Genomic DNA, 22047 nt, shown 5'->3' with positions numbered 1-22047 from the left:
TATCCTGCCTAGACCTCCACTCGCAACAGGAAGGCACGTAACGCCGTTGGATGTAGAGAAAACATCATTGTGGACGCCAGAGGTGAGCCAGCCCGATTTGACTGTTGTTGGAGGCTATAGGGGCCGGCCTGACCGTGTGGTGGTTCCCGAGACCATCGGAAGTTGGGCACGGCTGACTCCCGAGCTCTATGCTCGCAGGTGGGACGAGCGCTGCACCGGTGGGATCACTAGCCCCCTGACACCCCGAGGTGGACTGATTAAGGCCGGCTTCCCGGAGTAGGTGACAGATTGGGTGTCATTGAGTCGATAACCTATAAGAGACACCAGCCGCGGATGCAACATATGCACAAAGAGGCCCCAATATCCTAAAGTGCATAACCACGGCTGACTGAACTACGTAACAAGCTGTGCATATTACTAAGAGACGGGCGATAGATCCGGTCGGCCTGGACCTATTAACAGTAGAGGCCGATAGAACATCCTTGATACACGAGATCCTCCCGGTACTCACACCCTGGTTGAGCGGGACGCTATATAGCCGTTAAGTTGTTGATGGTTCCACAGCACAAGAAGGTACGAGACGCAGACCTGGAGAAGTGCCCTGCTTAAGGACGCACAAGCAGGTATTGTGAATCCACATTCGGCCAGGAAAGGCACTCCATAGTATTGTGGGACCCCAAGGTGGCGGGCAGCGAGAGACGCAAAAGCTCGATGGTGCGTCCAGAAAATCGCCAAACGAAAATAAATTTTGAAACTGCGAAGAAAGGGTCGAAGACGTTGACGGCTGAACCGGGGCCCAGTGGAGCGGAAACTACCGGTGCGGCCTCTCCTTCTAAAGAGCTAGACATGCACCATATACTACAGGAAATGTGGCAAGGATTTGCCACTGTGGTGGAGAAAGTGGACAGAATGTCCTCCAGGATGGACGCCCTGGTGCATAAAGTAGATCAGCATGAGGAGCGGATAACGACGACAGAAAAACGGATTTCGGACAATGACGACATCACCGCCTCACATACCTCTCAACTAGCCAGCATGGATGACCTGCTGCAGGTTATAGCGGCCAAAAATGAGGATTTGGAAGCTCGCAGCAGGCGCAACAACATCCACGTTACGGGCATTCCAGAGTCCACAGGCAGGATGGAACTATATGTGGAGAAACTCCTCAGAGCGTCGGTGGGAGAGGAAGCCTTCTCGCCTCAATTCATCGTCGAAAGGGCGCACAGGTCGCTGGCCCCCGTCTCTAAGCCCGGAGCACCGACAAGGCCTATTATCGCTCGCCTGCTGAACTATCGTTATCGTGACGTAGCACTGAGAGCAGCCCAAACCAAGCGGAACCTAAACTACAATGGCGTCACCTTCTCGATCTATCCCGATTTCACTCCCCTAGTGCAGGAGGAAAGACGCAAATTCCTGAATGTCAAAAAAAAATTGCGAAGCTCAGCTGGATTATCCAATGCTCTATCCGGCGAGGCTGCGGGTGACACACCAAGTAAAGCAGCGATTTTTCACGAACCCACAAAAAGCAGAAGACTACTTGAAAGCGGTCCGAAAAGCACAGAGCAATGGTCGGGGCGACAATGCAGACTTCGAGGATGACCCACCGGTAGCGGATGAAGATAACTGAAGCATAGCGCCTCTAATAGAATTGACAACTCAAGCCTGAGAACATTATGTCCGATGATCGGACGCCATTCTGCAGTTGGGGACTACTGAACTCCTCCAGTGGTAAAGTATTCCAGGGACCACTATCTCTGCCTTGGCCTCCACCAAGGGTGGTACAGGGCAGGAGGCTAACGGAGGGAGAAGTGGCTGTGCGCTCTCTATGTTTTCCCTGCGGGTATGCCCCAATCATGGGAACAAGTTGTGGAAGTTGCGGGGAGTAGGGGGGAGGGGCAGGGCGGGAACAGGTGGCTACTGGCATGATTGGGATGCAGTGGTGGGAGGGGGGACGTATACTGTTGGGGAGGGTATTGTGTTTTACAGGGTGGGAAGGCAGCTGGTTGAAAATTGTGGTATTCTGCATCACCTGTGAAGAGGGGACTACTATGGCATGCTACAATTTTATGGTGTTTTTTAGCTTATGGCGGGATCAGGGTCTGATGCACAATTGAGGTGTATGTCATGGAATGTAAGGGGTCTTAATAATGCCAGGAAATGTCGAAATGTGATTGCATACCTGGATCGCCACCAGGTTCAGGTTGCCATGTTACAGGAAACACATATATCACTGCAAACACGTACTAACTTCGCAAGCAAATGGGCAAGCGTCAGTGTGTTTTCATCTTACTCCACTTATGCGAGGGGGGTAACTATCCTACTTAGGCGAACTGTGCCATTTTAAGTGTGTGGTGAACTATCGGATGCGGAAGGCCGCTTTGCTCTGGTGTGGGGACGCCTAGGCCGTGACACCATCACGTTAGTAAATGGTTATGCACCTAATGTGGATATGCCAATCTTTTTTTTCACATTATGGGGCAAAATTCTAGATGTGGGGTACGGACACGTTATCTGGGGGGGGCGATTTTAATTTGCCGCTGTTGCCCCACCTGGTTATGGCAGACGGAGTGACACAATACAAGCCTAGGTCCAGGGAGGCTCTGACGGGTGTGATCTCGGAGGGCGATTTAGTGGATAGCTGGCGCAACTTACACCCCTTCCGGAAAGAGGGCACACATTTCACATCACTGACAGGTACATGGGCGCGACTGGACTACTTATTTATATCTAAAGCGCTGGGATGATCAGGGTGGTGCACCTCCAGAGGACATACTCCGACCATAGCCCGGTCCTGGTACACCTAAAGGTGCCTGGGTGGGACAACCCTAGACCACATTGGAGGCTGCAGCCAGCGGCCCTGTGAGACACTGTATTCCGCACCAAACTTGGCGAAGAGATTGCTGCCTTCTTCCCTCAAAATAAAGGGTCTGTGAACTCGGTTGAACACATCATGGAGGCATTCAAGGTTACGATCAGGGGGTAGTGCATATCAAAAAGTTTCGGGGTGCTACGCGACATTCAACGCACAATTCACACACTTGATAGTGAGCTGAAGGACTTGGAGGCTCGGATGGTGGAGGGGGATAATACAGAATTACACACGGAATTCAGAAATAAGCTGACACGATACGAGGAGGAAGCGAACAGGGAGGCCAAGTTTGGGGGGAAACACTGGCAGGCGAGAAGATACTGTGAAGGGTACAGACCCGGCAAGGCCCTGGCAGTGTTGACACGCACCCCACACAATCATAATACAATTCTAGAAGTTGTGGATGGACAGAGACACAGTCTGAGACGCAGATGACATATTAACTGCATTCTTGTCTCACTATCATACGCTGTATACCACAGCCACGCCCGCGGAAGTGTCGTATGATGATTTCCTTGGTGGTGTGGCTCTCTGCTGGCTCAGTGACGGTGACAGGGCATTCCTAGCCACCCCTTTTGAATTGGACGAAATTAGGGATGCTATTATGGCACTCAAAAACGGAAAAGCGCCCGGCCTAGACGGAATCCCAGCCGAGTTTTACAAGGCATAGACATACATTATGGCCCCTGTACTCCGTGAAGTCTTCGAGTAATCTCTGGCTGATGGGATTCTTCCCTGCTCTATGCGCGAAGTCGTGATTACCTCGCTACTGAAACCTGGCAAAAGCCCCAGCACCTGTGACTCCTATCGCCCACTTTTGCTCTTGAATTGCGATGTTAAAATATTGGCCAAGGTGCTGGCCACAGACTGTCCTTTCTAATGACCCGGATCGTATTACCCGACCAGTCTGGATACGTCCCTGGTCGATCCACCTCCCATAACCTAAGCACATTGTTCTCTCTGCTCCGCGCAGTGCACCCTGATCTCCCAGTCGCAGCGATTTTTCTGGATGATACCAAGGCCTTCGATTCTGTCGAATGGCCTTACTTGTTCAGCGTTCTGGCGCTTATGGGGTTCCCTAAATTATTCATTTCTTGGGTCCAATTGCTGTATATGCAACCAACAGCTAAAGTCCTGATTAATGGCCGCCTTTCTCCCTCCATTACAATCACAAGGGGCACTCGACAGGGATGCCCGCTATCCCATCTCCTATTCGCGATAGCCATTGAGCAACTGGCTTGCAGGCTTCGTCAACTGCATCGTGAGGGCGCGGTTCAGTGCTTCCAGCGTCAGATTGATGTGTCGTTATATGCGGACGTCAGGACGCTCTTTAAGCAAGGGATTTAAGTTTTGTGACGGATCTTTGACAGAGAGTCTGTCGGCAGACTCTCTGGAGTGCACATAAACTGGACTAAGTCGCAATTTTATCCTCTCACAGATGCGCTTACTGATTTCCCACTTGACTTTCCTTTAGAATGGTGTCGCTCGGACTTGCTGAAGCTTGGTATCCAGATTTCACGTGACAAGGACGAAACATTGCGACTAAACTATGGTGTAGCTGTCGCAAAACTAACTGCATCGGTAGACCGTTGGATCTCCCTCCCCCTGTCCATGGCGGGAAGGGCATCGCTTATCAAAATGGTGGTGCTGCCCCGATTTCTGTATCTTTTTCGTTACTATCCCTTACTACCCTGGTGCGTTTTTTTTAAAAACATTAAAGTCGGAGCCAAGTCGTTTGTTCTGGGGGGGTAAGCACCCACGGCTGAGATGGTCAATGTTAATTCAACCATATGATAAGGGGGGCTTCGATGTACCCGATTGAGGCTTATTACTTATGCGCTCAAGCGCATTACACATATCACTGAATGGTCCCCACTCCGTTTATGGATTGGATCGCGAACCCCCTCCCCCTTAATGGTCTCCTACATTGCCCATTGACGTCCATATAAACACCTCACAACTCCGTCACGTGCAATATGGATGCCTGGCGCTGCATGGCGAAGAGACTGGACAGCAACATGCCGTATTCTCCTCGGCTGCCACTGGCATACCACCCTAAACTTGAACTGCTACAGGAACATGGCTTTCGGTTGCTCTGTCGGCGACTGCGAATCGCCTGCTGGGGCGACCTCTTCTCCAATGACCAGTTCAAATCTGCGGATTTGTTCTTTACTTCCTACGACCCTACTCCACTCGATAGGTTCTATTACATACGACTGCGCCAAGGGATGAAGGAAATACTGCCTGACTTTCCCAATGAGCCTGAGGTCCTACTTCCACTACACTTCATGTTGGGCTCGCAGGGCGGTTCGCACCTAGTGTCGGGCATGTACCGGCACATCAGAGTGTGCAGCCCGGGACCGGAATTCGCGGCCTGAATGCATTGGGCTGCTGACCTAGCAACAGAGGTCACTGATGAACAGTGGCTATACTGCTGTAACCTAACGGCTCGGATATCTGCCAGCAGTAGGCTCAAGATGATTCACTTCAAGTTCTTACAGCGGCTGTACTACACGCCGGTCAAAAAATACAAGTGCCGTTTATCCGGTGATGATGGATGTCAACGCTGCCGCGCGGAACATGCTGGTTTCCTGCACCTTGCCTGGGAATGCCCACCTGTTCATGCCTACTGGCAGCAGGTGCACTGCGCCCTTGAATCAATGGTTGGAGAGTCCATAAATCTTGACCCATTACTAATGCTCATGGGGCACAAGCCACACATCCCTAAGACTTGTAGGAAATTCTTAGATATTGCTCTGCTTCTCACAAAACGGCGCGTTGCATGCAGATGGGGTCGTGGCAGGGTCCCAAAGTTTAAGGACTGGCTTCCAGACATGACTCATTTTCAGGAACATGCAATTTTTGCTTAAACACTTCCGATCCCCAGCAGGCCTAATGACATTTGGGGCCCACTAAATCACGTATCTGCTAGCTAAGGGAGATTGTGATGTGGATCTGGATGAAGGCGCAAATCGGATTGGCAGTAAAGGCCAGGTGGGGTGTAACTGAACAGACATATGGTATTATCAATGGGTAGCTTAAGATTACGAGCATTTGCTATCAAAGTGATTGTATGATCTAACAAATAGCATAACTTAACAAGGTTTAATATTGCTATGCATAATAGGTCAGACACCACCCTTTAAATACCTCTGTGATAAGCTGAAGCATGACACCCTTATATTGTATAATGGCAAGATGATTTTGCTCTCCATTTGACATACAATGTGATTACTCTGATGACTGATTCCCGCCGTATGATGCTGTCGATTAGCCATGATTTGTCTATACTGTATTACCCAGGTGTTCCTGTTTTGTACCACAACGCCAACCCTTGTATTGTTTTGTGTTAAAAACTCAATAAACAAAGTTTAAAAAAAAAAAGTTACCCCCACTTTGTTTGATGTCAGTATGTTTTTACAGGGATCCAGTTAATCAGGACCCTGTGCTTTCTCCTAAATTGACCATGGTAAATACTTTTGTACCTCCAAAAATGGCTACCGGTGTACCCTTGTACGTCCCTAGTATATTGTATTAGGGTACCCAGGGAACAGGCGCACCAGGGGTCTCATGGGGTGCAGCATGTATTGTGCCACCCATGGGAGTCTACTTAAACTGACTACAGGCCTGCCATTGCAGCCTGTGTGAGTTGGTGCTTGCACCTCTTACGAAAGAAACTAGATTTCTTATCTCTGAGGTCACTACACTTAAAACCTATAAGTCACCCCTCTGTCAGGTTTTTCAGTCCTGTGGACAGGGTGCTTAGTTAGAAGTGTGAGGGTGCCCCTGCATGAGTAGGACACCACTACAAACCCCAGAGTCTATTCTCCAGGCTTCGTAAGCGCGGTCATCTATTTTAATACACATAAAGGACATCAGTCATTCCAAGATGTTGAAGTATATAGTGGCTGCACCGAAACCAGTCATGTTTCGTATCAAACATGTTGTAATGAGGGGGCGCTAGGTGGCGCACAAGTGGAATGGCCGCGATTTCGTGAGGCTTTCGCAGTCCGGTTAATAATCCTAAACTAATGTGTTTTCATCCGTAATAAAGGATTTCTGGATGCATTACTAAGAGCGCTGACCTCTGGGACACAAGCGGTGATAAATCTGCGACCTGACAAGATGCGGCGACTGCATTCTGCCTGGTGCGAGCTGCTGAGCGGTGAGACACCTGGGGCGGACTGGAGCAGTGCTCTGGAGGAAGGTGCTACGTGAGAGTCACGGCGGCCACGTGGTGAGTGGGCCAGACGACCGCGCACGAGAGATAGCACTCTGCCGGTGAATGGCACGAGCGGCGGGAAGGCATAACAAGGCATCTTCGGGCGTAGACACTTCAGTGGTGTATCGGAGCCCTTGGTCTGCCGCTGCGGTGCAGACACGACGGATCGGGTGAGTGCCAGCTGCCTCCACATACCCTGACAACATGGCGGCCGCTAATGCTGGGCACTAGTAGATTGTGGTCTAAGGGATGGACAGGATATATAACATAGGCTGTCAGTGCGAGGCTACAACATAAAGACATTAGATACTGCAAATGCACACGGTGGGTGCTTGTGCTGAGAAGGCTCATACACGTGGATTGCATCTAGGACGTCACACTGTGAATAACTTGGCGGAGAACTAGTATAGACCAGATCTGCTGCGCAGTCTTTGGGAGTTGCTTGGAACTTTAGTATGGAGCGAGTCATGGTGCTGTGAGGCGGGCTGCTCGATTACCCCTGAACGATTGGCAGGAAAGGCAGCTGGGCCTAGGAGAGTGACTGACTGCTGGCAGGGACGGTGAACCGCCATTGGCATCTGCGATCACGCTGTATACCCGAAGTGAAATAAGGACTCTGGCTTGTTGATGGAGCCATAGGGCGGGACGTTACTGTGCAGAAGGGCACCAGGATTGATCAGGCGGATTATACTGGTGATGGACTTGGTGATGGTCTGCTGTGTCAATGGCCATTGTTGTAGGACACCCAATACCAATTTCGTAATCTGAGGAGACACGACGCCATAGTTGTGAATGTAATATAGTGCGAACAAACTGACACTGTGCCCTGTACACACAACAAACCTCTGCGGCACCCTCTTTAGACTGGAATTTGCACGATGGGGAGACTGGATTCACGTCAGCCGCATCTCACTTTTGAAGCTAAAAAGAACACGCGTCAACAAGATGCGGAGGTGGGGAATGGCACGGTGGAGGCACCCACTGAGCAGGGTGCTGGGCCTAGCAAAGACATGCAAACACTCCTGGCGGAAGTGTGTCAAGGTTTCGCGACGATAGCAGATAAAGTGGATACACTCACTACCCGCATGGACGCCATTGCTAGCAAACTAGATGGGCAGGATACACGCCTAAAGGAGGCGGAGCATAGAATATCGGATACAGAAGATGTCACGGAGCAACTGAAAACTACAGTGACCCAAATGGACAAACTGATGAAAATCATCAATGCAAAAATGAGGACATTGAAGCTAGAAGCAGGCGTAATGTACGCATTTTAGGTGTATTTCAAAAATGAGAGGGACCCCTTTGCAACCAGGGGAATAGGGTACTTCAACAGTAAAAAACGTTATCCCTTGGTGAACCAAGTCTCAAGATCAAGACCCCAAGTATGGGTTTCTCAGCCAACCCAAATACAGGCACCCTGGGTTCTTATACTAACTAATACACTCTAACCACAGCAGTATAATTAATTGTTTTATTATTCTAAAAAAACATATTCGTACAAATACAATTCAATGTTTAAAAGGACTCATATAGAGCCACACGTTAAAAACCACAAGAAAAATAATTTTTTACAACAAATTCATAAAATACAGTCTCTAATACATATAGATTCCTGACAATTATAAAAAAATATATAATCTGACACTTGACATTAATAAACCTTAAAAAGGAGAGACATACACAAAGACATAAATTTTGTCAATAGATATTGCACGTTTCTGGGGTATCATATAAACACAGTCCTGAGAATAAATGATTATTGATCTACAGGTTAGGTTTTTACTCCCTTAATCATGCAGTAGGGCGTCGACGCGTTTCGATGGTTTCAGTGATCTATTACCATCTTTATCAAGACTATATATTATTCAGTCTCTCCTACTGATTGGCACTGGTTGGTTGCCCGTAGTTTAGACCTCCTTTCACATGCTACAGAGTTTCATAGTCTTTCTACTCAGGCAATCGAATTTTCGTCCTGGTCTATGTGCACATCATATCTTCGTTTTTTGTCCTGATTCATTCAAACTAGAAGGCTGTTCCTCTTGCACTTTCTGTTAAAAGCAATTTGTTTCCTTAGGCTAGGATATTAGTGTAGGAGAGTAGGGTCTGCAATCCTATGATCACCCAGATTTTTTGCTTTTGTTTCACTGGTTTACGACTTTCTCTGGCTGTGGGCCTGCTAATCAGACCCACAGCCTGGCTGTTCTCTTTCTAAATTACGATATGTACCCTAGGTGCATTTACCAATTGGTACTGGGCCACCTTATCAGACCCCGTAACGCAGGGCATAGGTGTACCCAGGGCCGCCAGGGGCTGAAGCATGTATTATGCCACCCCTGGCTGGCCTCCTAAATTTGACACAACTGGCTGCACGACAGCTGGGGCGAAGACGTGTAATCACCTTTCGCTTTAGGTATAGTAGCTCTATATCTAACCATACAATGGACACCCGAGTTCCTATCAGTCACTCCTATGGCAGGCCTTAACAATCCTGAAGGCAGAGTGCGTGGGCCCGTGTGAACTAGGCTCTGGCCCGAGCCGAGCCCGGTTGCAGCTTGCGGAATCAAGACCCAATGGCTGTTCCATGATAACGCGTACCATATCGGTAACTCCGGTGTCGCGTTATCAAGGCATGTCGAGTATGGTGTCATACGAATCGGGGTGCTGCCCTCTCACCAATTCTGGCGATGAGGTTAGCATTCCACCCTTCTAGAGGGACACGACATGTACGTAACTGTGAACCCCGGTTAAAGTTAACTAAAGCCTCAGCTCCACAAAATGGATGCTGCCACCACAGACACGAGTCTGACCTCCTGCTGCTGGGAGTCCTTCCAGCGAGGAGAGCTTGGACAAAGGGTTTCCTGTCGAGGGCGGTGTTCGCACCGTCCCAGACAGGGTTTGTGTATTCTGGGTAGGTAGGGCTTTTGCGAGAAGGTGACTGGAGTGGCACCCCGGTGCTCACTACGCATCTGCCGGTTAGAACCAGTTCCAGGGGCGACAGCCCTGGCCTGGGGAAAGTCCGGCAGGGGAGAGGGGTGTAACTACCCCCCTTCCTGGTCCCACCCTTAGGGCAGGACCTAGTCATGTACCCACCCCTTTCTTTAGGATAAAGACCGGAGCGGGGACCCTTCCAAATTAGATCATCTTTGATTCAAGAACTACTTTCTACGAAAGGACATTCAAGACTCTTCTCAAGATTTCTCCCTTGTGACTAAGGAGTAGTCACCCTGCATCAGCGGGCACCATCTAAGAACTCTGCGGTTTGCTGTAAGTCCTTCCTCAAGGAATCAGACGGCCCAGCTCGACGAGAACCGGCTTCCCTGGCACCTCTGACCTCTACCCACGTCATCAGCACAGCTGTGATCGGTGGGTGCGACGAGACCTCGAGGGACCGGCCATCATCAGAACCTGCACGCTCTTAAAACCAGCACGACCATCGAGGTAACTCTCTGGTGAGTGCTCTGGGGTCCGAGAAGCCCCGACCCTGAGCCGCTCCAGCACCGAAGTGCAGTCTCCCAGCATCTCCACGATCTGCGTGGGGCCCTTCTGCTCGCTGCTCAGCACGTTGTCTGGTCACTAGCCGCCGGCTTGTGCCCTTCTGTGACGACATCCGACAATCAACTCTGCTGGTCTGGTTGCTCCAGACTGGCCCTTGCTTCCATCTTTGCGAGAAGCACCCCGGGCCCTCCGGGTCCACTCAAGACGCCATCTTAGGCCCACCACGTGGCCCTGAGATTTGCCAAGGCTTGTTGCCCCATCCTGGGCCCAGCGACGCCGACAGCATCATCCTTCGTGGGACAGCTCGCACCTCCGCCGTGGTCGCCGACAACGCCTCCTGGTCCGTGAGACTGCAGAGCCTTGCGTCGCCCACTCACCTGGTCGAGGTGACGGCCAACCGGTGCCCTCCTGGTACCCTCTGACTACTGGCTAGTAGTACGAACTTGGTCCCCTCTGCTTTCAGGTAGCAACACTCTCTGATCCAGGCTTGGATCTCTACGAACTATTCAGCACTGGTCGCCGGCCAGCAACTTCTTTTCTTCCGGCTCCTGGCTCGTCAGCGAAGACCCCGACGCCTGTAAGACTTGTGCAGCCGCAGCCCTCGTGGCTAGGTAACTCGGCATTTCGGTGCCTGCATAGCCTCTTTACTCTAGGGTCCCGAGTCCCTCGCTTCCGACTTGCCTTATCGGGTCCGCCCGAGACCTTAATCTTTCCGTGTCCTCGGACACTTGTTTTAATTGTGCACTTGAAGTATTTGCTAAAGAGATTTGGTTTGTGCTTAGTACCCTGTCCTCATAAAGAGTACAGGGCTGTTGTGATTCTTAATAAATATACTGTTTATTTTCATAACACTTGTGTGGTGTCCTTTCACTGGGTGTTCAAGGGGTACATGTGTGGTAAACAGCTGGCTTAACGCGCCCTCTCGAGTCTTTAGCCTTAGACTGCTCGTATCCACGCTACTAGGATAGCTGGTCTATAGGTTGACTTACAACCAAACACCATAAGGGTCGTTGGAATGATACATAGCGGTCGCTAGAATAGCGAACGTTGCATATCGGGCCAACTTCTCACAATTAGGACCGTAATCGGTTCCTTGCTCTGTAGCCAAGCGGTGTTTTGTCTTCAAGTTTGCTGCTTCTATTTTGATCGGTCCCCCTTTTATAGCAATATCGTGACCTCTAATTTCTTTAGGGGCCGGTACTTCTGTTTGTAGCTCCCTATGTATTCCGATAAAGAGCCAGAAACAGGTTTCCCGTGCCCCTTCTCGTCCTCGGGTTTTAAATGAAGTGCCCGCCGGTCGTCATCTGGTTCAAAAACGAAAAGGTGTGCCTGAGAGCACAAATACAGGCAAGCTCGAGGACTATGTTGAAAAGATGCTTGGTGCGGTGACTGACGCAGGTGCGCTCTCCCCTCAGTTCATCGTGGAGAGGGCTCATAGATCCCTTGGCCCGAGACCTCCACCTGGAAGTGCGCCTAGGCCCATCTCAGCTCGCCTCCTGAATTACAGGGACAGGGACACTATATTGCGAGTGGCCCGGGAGAAGAAACAGCTCAATTTTAATGGTGTCTCATTTACTGTCTTCCGACTTCATGGCACATGTGTAGGAGGAGAGATGCAAGTTCAACGCTGTGAAACAGAAACTGAGACAGGCACGGGTGGATTATGCCCTCTTATATCCGGCGTGACTCCGAGTCACGTATCAGGGTTCTTAAACCATTTACTTGAAGCCGCCCCACGTGGAGGAATTCCTTAAGAAAATCAAATGACGGAAGGATAAGACTCTTGACCAAGATGATACAGTCGAGGCGCAGATATCTGATGTGGAATGTTCCTCCTCGGGGAAGGTGCTGGGACCTCAATTTGCGTTCAACTAAAGTCTGCTGGAAATACTATGTTGCTTGACTTTCTCTGCGCACCACATATGATTTTTCAGGGTAGTCTGGTATTGTGGGCCTCTAAATAGGAATGGCGCTGCTGGGCGGAACACAACAGATGAGGAAAAAAACGGACACCCTTGCTGATTCAAGGTGGACTGACCAGTTGTAGTCGGTCTCCTGGATAAGTGCAAGGTACCTGTAAGTCCCCTGGTGGGAAGCCCCCAATGGGAGTACCCCGGTTGTATTGTTCTGTTGGGTGATGGGCGGGGAGGGGGGTAGGATTGACTAATGCTGGCATAATTATGATGTTTCAGTAGGAGGGGGTGGCTGCAGGGGGGAAGTTTGCAAAGTTGATGACAGAAATATACATTATACAGTTCAGACATGTGACATATTGTGGAGAGAGGTGCTATATCATTCTATGTTACAGGATTGTCAGAATGATCACATAGGGCAGTATGGCAGGGAGGGGTGATGACTCACATTTGACAGTTATGTCATGGAATATTAGAGGGCTGAACAATGCAAGGAAACTCAGGCAGGTATTGGCTTACCTGGATAGGTAGCAGGTGGAGGTGGCATTGCTGCAAGAGACGCATATACACCCACAATTCCACAATACTTTTGCCAGCAGATGGGAGAGTGTCGGAGCATTCTCTTCTTATTCTTCTTATGCGCGAGGCACTGCCATATTGGTTAAAAAGCAAGTCCATTTTGTACTTGCTGGTACCATCTCGGACCCACAGGGGAGATATATCATTGTATGGGGGAGGATGGGCAGGGATTCTTTAACAATTACGAATTGCTATGCCCCCAATGTGGATACACCTGAATTTTTCACGTCTTTGTGGGGTAAGATAATGGATATTGGTTCTACGCACATTATGTGTGGGGGGGAGGGAGATTTTAATGTTGCCTTGATCCCTACTCAGGATAGAGCTGATGGTGCAGTACACGATCATAACAAATCTTGTGAGGTGATGGCGGGCATAGTGGAGGAGGGGGGCCTAGTGGACAGCTGGCGAAGACTACATCCGCTGCACAGGGAGGGGAGACACTTTACTTCACACACTGGGAATTGGGCACGGCTGGACTATTGCTTGATTTCCAGGGGGTTAGTAACAGGCCTATATAATGCTACACATCTCGCCAGGACCTATTCTGATCATTGTCCTGTAAAAATCACGATCTAGGTTCCTGGGTATGATAGGCCCCGGCCACAATGGCGAATGCAACCGAGTGCATTGTTGGATATGGTCTTTCAGGCTGAACTTGGTGAGGAGATAACAGACTTCTTTTCACGAAATAAAGGGTCCGTAGACAGTGTGGTGGTGATATGGGAAGCCTTTAAGGTTACGATGAGGGGCAACTGCATTTCCAAAAGTTTCAGAGTATTGAGAGACATCCAACGTACATTGAGGAAATTGGAGCAGGAACTAAAGAGGCTGGAGGGTCGCATGCTTAGTGGGGAAACTGGTCAAGTACAAAAAGATTTTAGGACCAAATTATCTGAGTATGAAGAAGAGGCTGCCAGGGAAGTTAAATTTAGAGGGCGGTATTGGGTGGCGCGGAGATACGGAGAGGGGGAAAGACCAGGGAAGGCCCTTTCTTACACGTTGCCCACGGTTAAACAATAGTATATTGGAGATAGATCAACCAGAGGGAGGTATCTGCCGAGACACCGTAGGGATCGTGGAAACTATTACCTCACACTATGCTAAATTATACACCACACAAAGCCATGCGGAGGTGAATCTGGATGACTTTATGGGGGAGGTAGCGTTATGTTGGCATAGCTATGTACATAGGGACTTTCTTAGTGCTCCATTTGAGATCGACGAGATCAGGGAGGCTATTATGTCCTTGAAGAATGGAAAGGCGCCGGGCCTTGATGGCTTGCCTGCAGAGTTTTATAAATGTTATATTAACGTCACGGCACCGGTATTACGGGAAGTTTTTGAGGAGTCCCTTGAAGTGAGGATACTTCTTTCCTCGATGCGTGAAGTAGTCATAACATCCCTACTGAAACCTCGTAAACCCTCCAGGGCCTGCGATTCCTTTCGACCACTGTCACTTATTAATTGTGATATGAAAATATTAGCCAAAGTCGTGGCTGATAGTCGGTTATCTCTCCTGATGGTCGGTTATCTCTCCTGATGGATAAGATCATACTCCCCGACCAGTCTGGCTTTGTCCCTGGAAGGGCCACTAATAATAATTTGCGCACCACGTTCTCTTTAATACAAACTGTGGCGCCGGAGTTTCCGGTTGCTGCTATATTTCTAGATGCCTCGAAGGCATTTGACTCTGTAGAATGGAGTTACTTATTTGTAGTCCTGCAGAGAATGGGGTTCCCTAAGTTGTTTATCTCCTGGGTACAATTGTTGCATCATAAGCCTACTGCTAGGGTGTTAATAAATGGGCACTTGTCTACATCTCTCTCCATATCGCCGGGCACTAGGCAGGGATGCCCGCTCTCCCCGCTCCTATTTGCCATAGCAATCAAGCCACTGGCGTCTAGATTGCGTCAGCTTCCTCGGGACAGGGCGTTAAGATTTTTTCAGCGTCAAATTCTGATCTCATAGTACGCCGACGACGTCACATTGTATATTAGAGATCCGCAACAAAACATTAATCCCCTATTGCGAGTATTTCTGGTGTTTGGCAGGCTTTCGGGTGTCAACATAAATTGGGGGAAATCGCTATTTTTTACACTTACGCCTGCGGTCCCCAGATTTTTATTGGATTTTCCCCTTGAACGTTGTGATTCTGATCTGCGGTACCTAGGTATACAAGTGTCTAAGGACAAGGAAGAAACACTAAGGCTGAACTATGGAACAGCGATCATGAGACTGGAAAATAATGTCACGAGTTGGATTTTTCTGCCCTTGTTGATGGCTGGAAGAGCTTCCCTCATTAAAATGGTTGTCCTCCCCCAATTTCTATACCTATTTCTTAATATTCCCTATTACCCTGGAGCTTTTTTCTTTAAAACACTACAGACGGAATTGATTCAACTATTATGGGGAAGTATACAACCACGCCTTAAATGGTCAATCCTCACGCAGCCCTATGATAAGGGTGGATTTGAGATCTATTATATCAGCGCGCAGGCTCATTATGCATACCATTGGATGCTGCCCACGCCAAACATGCCGCAACTAGCAACGGAAGATTGGCTGGCGCAGCCCCTTCCTCTGAGCGGACTCATACATGGACCTGCTAGGGCCATAGAGATACCACCCACAACGGTAACCTGCACTGTGGATGCATGGAGACTAATAGCAGTTATCCTGGAGTCTCAGCTATTATACTCTCCACGGCGCCCGCTTTCATACAACCGGAAACTGGTAGTACTGCAGGAATCGGGATTCAGAGTCTTGTGCAGGAGACTGAATGTCACCACATGGGGTGACTTGTTCCATGAGGGGGTGTTTCGCTCCATGGACCAATTATTTCGTGATATATGTCCCACACCCCTGGAGGCTTTTCTGTATGTGCGACTGAGGCAGGGGATGAGGGCGGTCATACCAGACGTCCCTCGTGAACCGGAGATTCTTGCTCCATTGTACTTCCTGCTTAACTCCTCCGATGGGAAGCACTTGGTATTGGGCATATATAGTAGTATTCGGTCACGACGAAGGGGTGGAAGGGTCGGCCCGCATGCACTGGAGAGAAGATTTAGGAAAGGAAATATCAGAAAGACAATGGACCTATTGTTGTAGGGTCACAGAACATATCTCAGCTAGTTGTAGATTCAAAGTCATACATTATAAGTTCTTACAGCACCTTTACTACACCCCTGCTAAGAAATATAGATTTCAGTCGTCAGATAATGATAGATGTGAGAGGTGTAAGAGGGCTGGGGCAGGTTTCTTGCACCAAGCGTGGGAATGTCCGGGGGTATGGGAGTTCTGGACGCAGGTGCACGCGGCCCTCGAGAAAATGCTGGATACCACGCTGGAGAGGGACCAGTTGATTATGTTACTGGTATAGACTGCACACATACCCAAACACTGTAGAAAATTTCTAGGTATTGCATTATTACTGGCCAAACGACGGCTGGCTTGCCGATGGGGCAGAGGCAGGGCTCCAAAGTTCAAGGAATGGTTACGAGATGTAGTATATTGTCAGGAGCAAACAGATGTATATGCTGAAACACAACCAATTGCCTCTAGACCAACAGATATATGGGATCTGCTGCAAAGATTTCTCGCTTGAAGTGCAGAGCAGGGTTCTGAATCACCTACACAGGATGATGGTCAAGTGGTGGATGAGGGGAATGGTTTGACGTAGCCTCCTGCAGGATGAATACTGGGCTGGGCACTGCCATTGTTGATTATATGCATGGACAGCTGATATTGCGGATTACCCTAATGCTGGTCAATGTTGGACTACTATGATGGACATCTTTGCTATAAATCAGCACCTTCCTCATATCCCTTGTGTTTCCATGACAGTATATGTAGTGTCAATGTATTGTATGAAGGGCTATATTAATGTCATATAAGGGCAAAGTGGATGCGATATGATCCCTACAATAGGTTTCAATGGAAAGACTGCATATGATATCATTGCCTACTGTAACCTTTGATGAACATCCTACATTGAAATGAAATGAAATGAAAAATTCCACTTGTATAGCGCATAACCACCCGGAGGCCTCGCAGCGCTTAAACTACGTAATACGGTCTAGGTCTGAAAACGTTATAAAAAGTTGTTTAAAAAACATGTAATCATACCCCAACACTGATTCTAGTGTTGGAAGTATGATCCCAGGTACAAAGGGGCTCCCTTGGGGTACCCACCTGTACTTGCGGAAACAGCCTTTCAGGGTGTGAGGCAGCTAGTGCTGCTGCCAACCTAGACCCGATTCTGCCCTCCTGCTGCTGAGCCAAACTCGAGCAGGGGTAGGTAGAACAATAGGTTTCCTGTCACAGGGAGTTGTGACCACCTCCCAGACAGGACTATAAGTCCTTGGGGTGCTGGTCAGCACCACCTGACTGCTTTGAAGGTCACATTTGGTGCCCTCCTTGCATACCCCAGTTTGAGCCAGTTCAGGGAGCCCTTGGCTTCTGTTCGTGAGCAAAACCAGACAAAAGACAGGGGAATATCCTCCCCTCTGACCTGCACCTCCTCTCAGAGGAACTCAGGAGTAATTTCAACCCTTTCCCTGAGGTACTAAAGGGTTTACCTGTGGGTGGTTCCTTAGATTAGTCATGGGACAAGACTCAAGCCTGAAACTATATCATTTCTCAACCTTCAGGACACTTGGACTTCGCCTGGACCAAGACTGCACCAAGGAAGATTCCAGCTGCTCCTAGTGTTGTTGTTCTGCAAGTGTTCATCATCTGTATCTCTTCCAGGATCTTCAACAGACCGGTGGATACCCGAAGTAATCACCCTTGGAGTAAAGGAGTCACTTCTCTGCATCTGCAGGCACCGCAACGAAGCAGACCGTATTCTGCTGCTCCTGAAGTCTCAGACTTCCCAAGGCTGAAAAACACAGGTGGTGTTTCTGCAACTCCAGAGGCCTGACCTGTCCTCCCTGCAATTTTGAGGCCAGTATCCCTCGTTGGAATCGCTGGGACCAAACCCCTGTGCACCTTGTCGACTTTCAGTTGCCAAAGCTTGTTGGCTCTGCACTTCAGAGATCTTCAGGCTACAAGAAGCTGAAGCATCTCTTTCTGCCAAGTACAATGTACTCACTGCATCCTCTGCACCATGGGCCTTCCTTCTTGGTGAGCTGCTAGAGTTCCTCTTGCAACTCCTGTGCCTTTGGCCTGTGGGTCCTCCTCAGGGTCTTCTGCTTCAGTGGGCTCCTCTGCTTGCTCAGGGCTTGCTCTGACTCTCTTGCTATTGGTAAGTCCCTTGGACTCTGTTGGTCCCAATGTTGCTCCCTTTCCGTTCTCCACATCAGTTGTGGTTCTTAAGGCTTGTTAGTGATCCAGTCTGACACCAACCACCTAGTTACAGACATCAAACATTGGACAGCTTATGCACTGGTTCTTGTCTTCTTCAGTGTCGCCTGGTCCTCAATGCTGCAGTGACAAAGTCACTGTCAACTCGTCTGACATCAGGGGCATTGGTATTCCGTGCCTCCTGGTTTCATGAGTGGAATAGACTCTGTCCCCTCTGCTTACAGGTTCTTTACTTCCAGAATCCACCCTTGGATTCTGCCTTCTTATCCAGCGGCACCTTTCTCAAAGTCTTCCATTGTCCTCTACGGAGGTTTCCAACGTCTTCACCCCTATGCACCTGGCTTTCCTGGTTTAGGTAACCTGGTCTCCGGGGCATCCATGGGTTGGGTGGCTCTCCAACCTTTCGTCCTCCAAGGGAATTCTTCGGGGTCCTCTGGGAAGGGACCTTCTTCTGCAGAATTACAACAGTGACTTCTCCATTGACTTCTTTTTTGCACATGGCTGTGTTCCTACTCTGCACACAGCCTCCGTGGGGTTCCTGGGTACTTACCTTAGTAGGTTTCTTGTGTCCCCGGCTCCTCTGGGTCTTCTGGTCAAAGACCTGGCCTCCTTTGCAGTTCGAATTTCACTTTCTCAATATATGGTTTGGTCTTCCCCTGGAGTCCTCTGTATTTTGTGCTGCTTAACTTGTTGCAATTGAAATATTTTGGTGCTGATCTCTCCAGGTAGGAGATATGCCAATGTGCTTGTGCATGATGTGTAATAAATAGAAGTATTTTTATATTTGTGTTTCTTTTTCTTTTAACCTACACTATATGATTAAACTGGTAAAAAACAAGCTCCTTAATACTCCTTCAAGATAAGCCTGAAGGCTGCTCTCACCAGCTACCACTTTGAGAGCTTCCTATGGTTATCAAAGAGCACTAACGCCACAATAAGGGTTCCCTGGATTAGAGCAAGGTGCATCACTTGTGTGCTCCGTATACTGAGCCAGCATCCTACATTCATCATTCCTAAACACTTTACCTCCAATGGCTGAGTATTTATCAAATAGTGCCTGCATATAGAAAGAGAGACCTAGAAGGTGAAACACGCCAGAGAAAATAAAAATTTCTCAGAAAAAGATGCAAAAGTAAAGAAGCTAATTCCTCATCCTTCAAAACAGAATTGGTGCGAATAGGTAAAAAAACAGCTATAAATAAAACAGGATTGTGTTCAGGATCTTCCTCACGAAGCGGAAAATAAATTAACTACATAACTGACACTCTGCTGTGCAACAAAGGATAGTGCGGTTTTCCAAGTTTCTTTAGGGAGCAGGGTTTAATTCCTAATATCTGTATGCACTGCATTCAGGCATCATTTCCAGTTTTCTTTTTTGCTCTAATTACACTGTTTTTAGGTCGAGCATTCAAGACTTCTTGTATATACTTTAGTATATACTTCTATGTGTATGTACTTTGTGGGCTCTGGGGATCAACCCTAGGACTGGTCTGCTTTTCGTTTAGGAACTTTTTTCTGTTCAACTTTGATAGAAAACGACCAGCAGAGGTAAGTAAAATACAAGAATCATTTTAGCATTCTCTAGATTCCAGTCCATAGAAATTATCTTCCACAAGCACCCATAGACAATAATATTTTTTTCAAATCTTGTATTTTCAGTGATATGACCACCGAAGGCCCTGATTTTATATTAAAAACAGAGCTTTGGAATATACCATTTACCGCTGAAAGGCAATATTTCTCTCCATGTGTTCCCATACCTGGTGTGTCACACAGTTTGTACTTACTTTCCCTCCATGTTAAAGAACAGTAGATGTTTCAGCATCCGGGCTAATGTGCTGCATAGCTAAACACATACAAGGTCCCAAAGTTGAGACTGATTGCATTGCAAATGATTGTTTACAGTAGAATCTTCAGTAAAAGTACCTGCAAAAACTGTAAATGCTGTCTTTTTGGCATGATCTCTATGCATGGGGATATGTTATCTTTTGAGCATCAGAGAGAATTGCATGATAAAGAACCACCAATGTCATGAATAGCTTGGAGTGCATAGAAATGAAAAGCCAGTTTTAGGAGGTACATAAGTAAAATTTATAGAACTAAAGATTACTCGCTTTCAAAATGGACATAGTTTTAAAAGTATTATATATTAAGGGTAGTACAAAGTCCTTTGTTACCATTAGAGAGGTCTATACAGAACACATACCTTTGCTTTATTTGGCAGCGATATTGAAACCAATTGAGGGCAATAAATCTTGTACAGCGACAACAAGCCTTGGAGATGAGGAAGTGCTCCCTGCAGTAATGTGAACAGAGTTAAGATCCAAAATCAAAAAACATGAAGTGCAAACATGTAGACCAAACAAACAAACAGCAAGAGGACATGAGCACTGTATAATGTGGGAGTTTGAAGAGCATACTGTTTGAATTCCACAGCTATTTATATATGTTTTCACAGTTTAGAATAATCTATACGTTTTAATAAACCATTTTTTTTAAATACATGCTGGGCACACAGAATGATTGCAAGACAAATGTTAAAAAGTAAGAATAGGAACAATCTCGAGCATCATTTGTTCAAACATTTCAAATCATTTAAGTAGCCTATCTGAATTCATCCGTTAAAAAAAAAAAGTTCATAAGAAGGGCCAATCTAGAAGTTGGCACAGAAAAAAAATATCACTTTACCGAAAAAGTAAATCACCCAACTGAAAGAGCAAACAAAACATTTTCAAATCTGTGCATCACAAATTAAACTAAGGAAGATGAAAAATAAAAAAACCGATATACTTTGATAAAATATCCTTTGGCTCAACCAGGAGTTTGACAGATGAATATTGGTAAAACTAATTGGTATAAAACATCTTGCCATGTAGCTTGTTACCAGATATAGAGCTCCAAAGATCCTAATTTGCCTTATTCTGGAGGACTCACCATTTTGGATTGCATCTCTATTAGTTTTCTAACTCGAAAAGGCTTCACTAAAAAAGAAAAAAACATATTTGAATTAGAAACACACTTAATACTGTTGAACTGCTTGAGATTGTTATTTATCATGATAATCCAGTAATTTTCATGTAGCTCTGTCATTCTTTAAAGCACACAGACGAATACACAATTCAACATTAGTGTCCTTTGCTTTAGTCAGCACACACACTGGAGCTGATCAGAAAAAAAAAATTGTTACCATATGCAGAATAATGTTTTAAAAAGGAGATTTTTTTTTCTTGTGAAACGGCTTGCTGCTTTCAACCCACAGCACATATTGAAAGTGCGATCATTTTCAGTGAGAACTCCATTCAGCTAATATTAGCTTTCTTTTTTAAACAAAAACTTTTCAACTAAACAGCATGAGCGAGTTTTCGCCATTGTCATCTAACACCTAGATAAAAAAAAGTGGACTTACCGCTCTCTTTCCTTGTAAGTAAATAGAGCAGATGACAAATGAAGGGAGACTGTAGGTATAAAAAAATATAAAAGAAAACCAATTTAAAAGACTTGTACATAAAGGTCATCGAGAAGAAACAGGCATGAGAGAACATGTAATAACAGATTGTAGGTGCCTATTTCCTCTGGTATGCAGTGATCTGTGGACTATATCCACACACTATCAGAGAAATAAGGAAGCAACAATGATCCGGTTCAATATAAGACTAACA

At 47.4% G+C, this 22047-nt stretch overlaps 1 protein-coding gene across 2 annotated transcripts in view; it reads right to left on the bottom strand.

The window, feature by feature from the left end:
• CENPI (centromere protein I) overlaps window positions 1-22047 on the bottom strand; it is a 508210-nt gene that overhangs the window by 263250 nt on the left and 222913 nt on the right. For both annotated transcript variants that reach the window (XM_086964635.1, XM_086964636.1), the window contains exons 6-8: window positions 21795-21843; window positions 21323-21369; window positions 20595-20684 (exon numbers count right to left, since the gene is read on the bottom strand). In XM_086964635.1, coding sequence (XP_086820761.1) covers window positions 20595-20684; window positions 21323-21369; window positions 21795-21843 — 186 coding nt within the window. The remainder of the gene's footprint in view (window positions 1-20594; window positions 20685-21322; window positions 21370-21794; window positions 21844-22047) is intronic.

This window comes from Lissotriton vulgaris, chromosome 4_1 (genome assembly GCF_964263255.1).
Source record: "Lissotriton vulgaris chromosome 4_1, aLisVul1.2, whole genome shotgun sequence".
NCBI classification, from domain to species: domain Eukaryota; kingdom Metazoa; phylum Chordata; class Amphibia; order Caudata; family Salamandridae; genus Lissotriton; species Lissotriton vulgaris.
The sequence above is the reverse complement of the archived record's forward strand: the minus strand, read 5'-3'. Positions and strand labels throughout refer to the sequence as shown.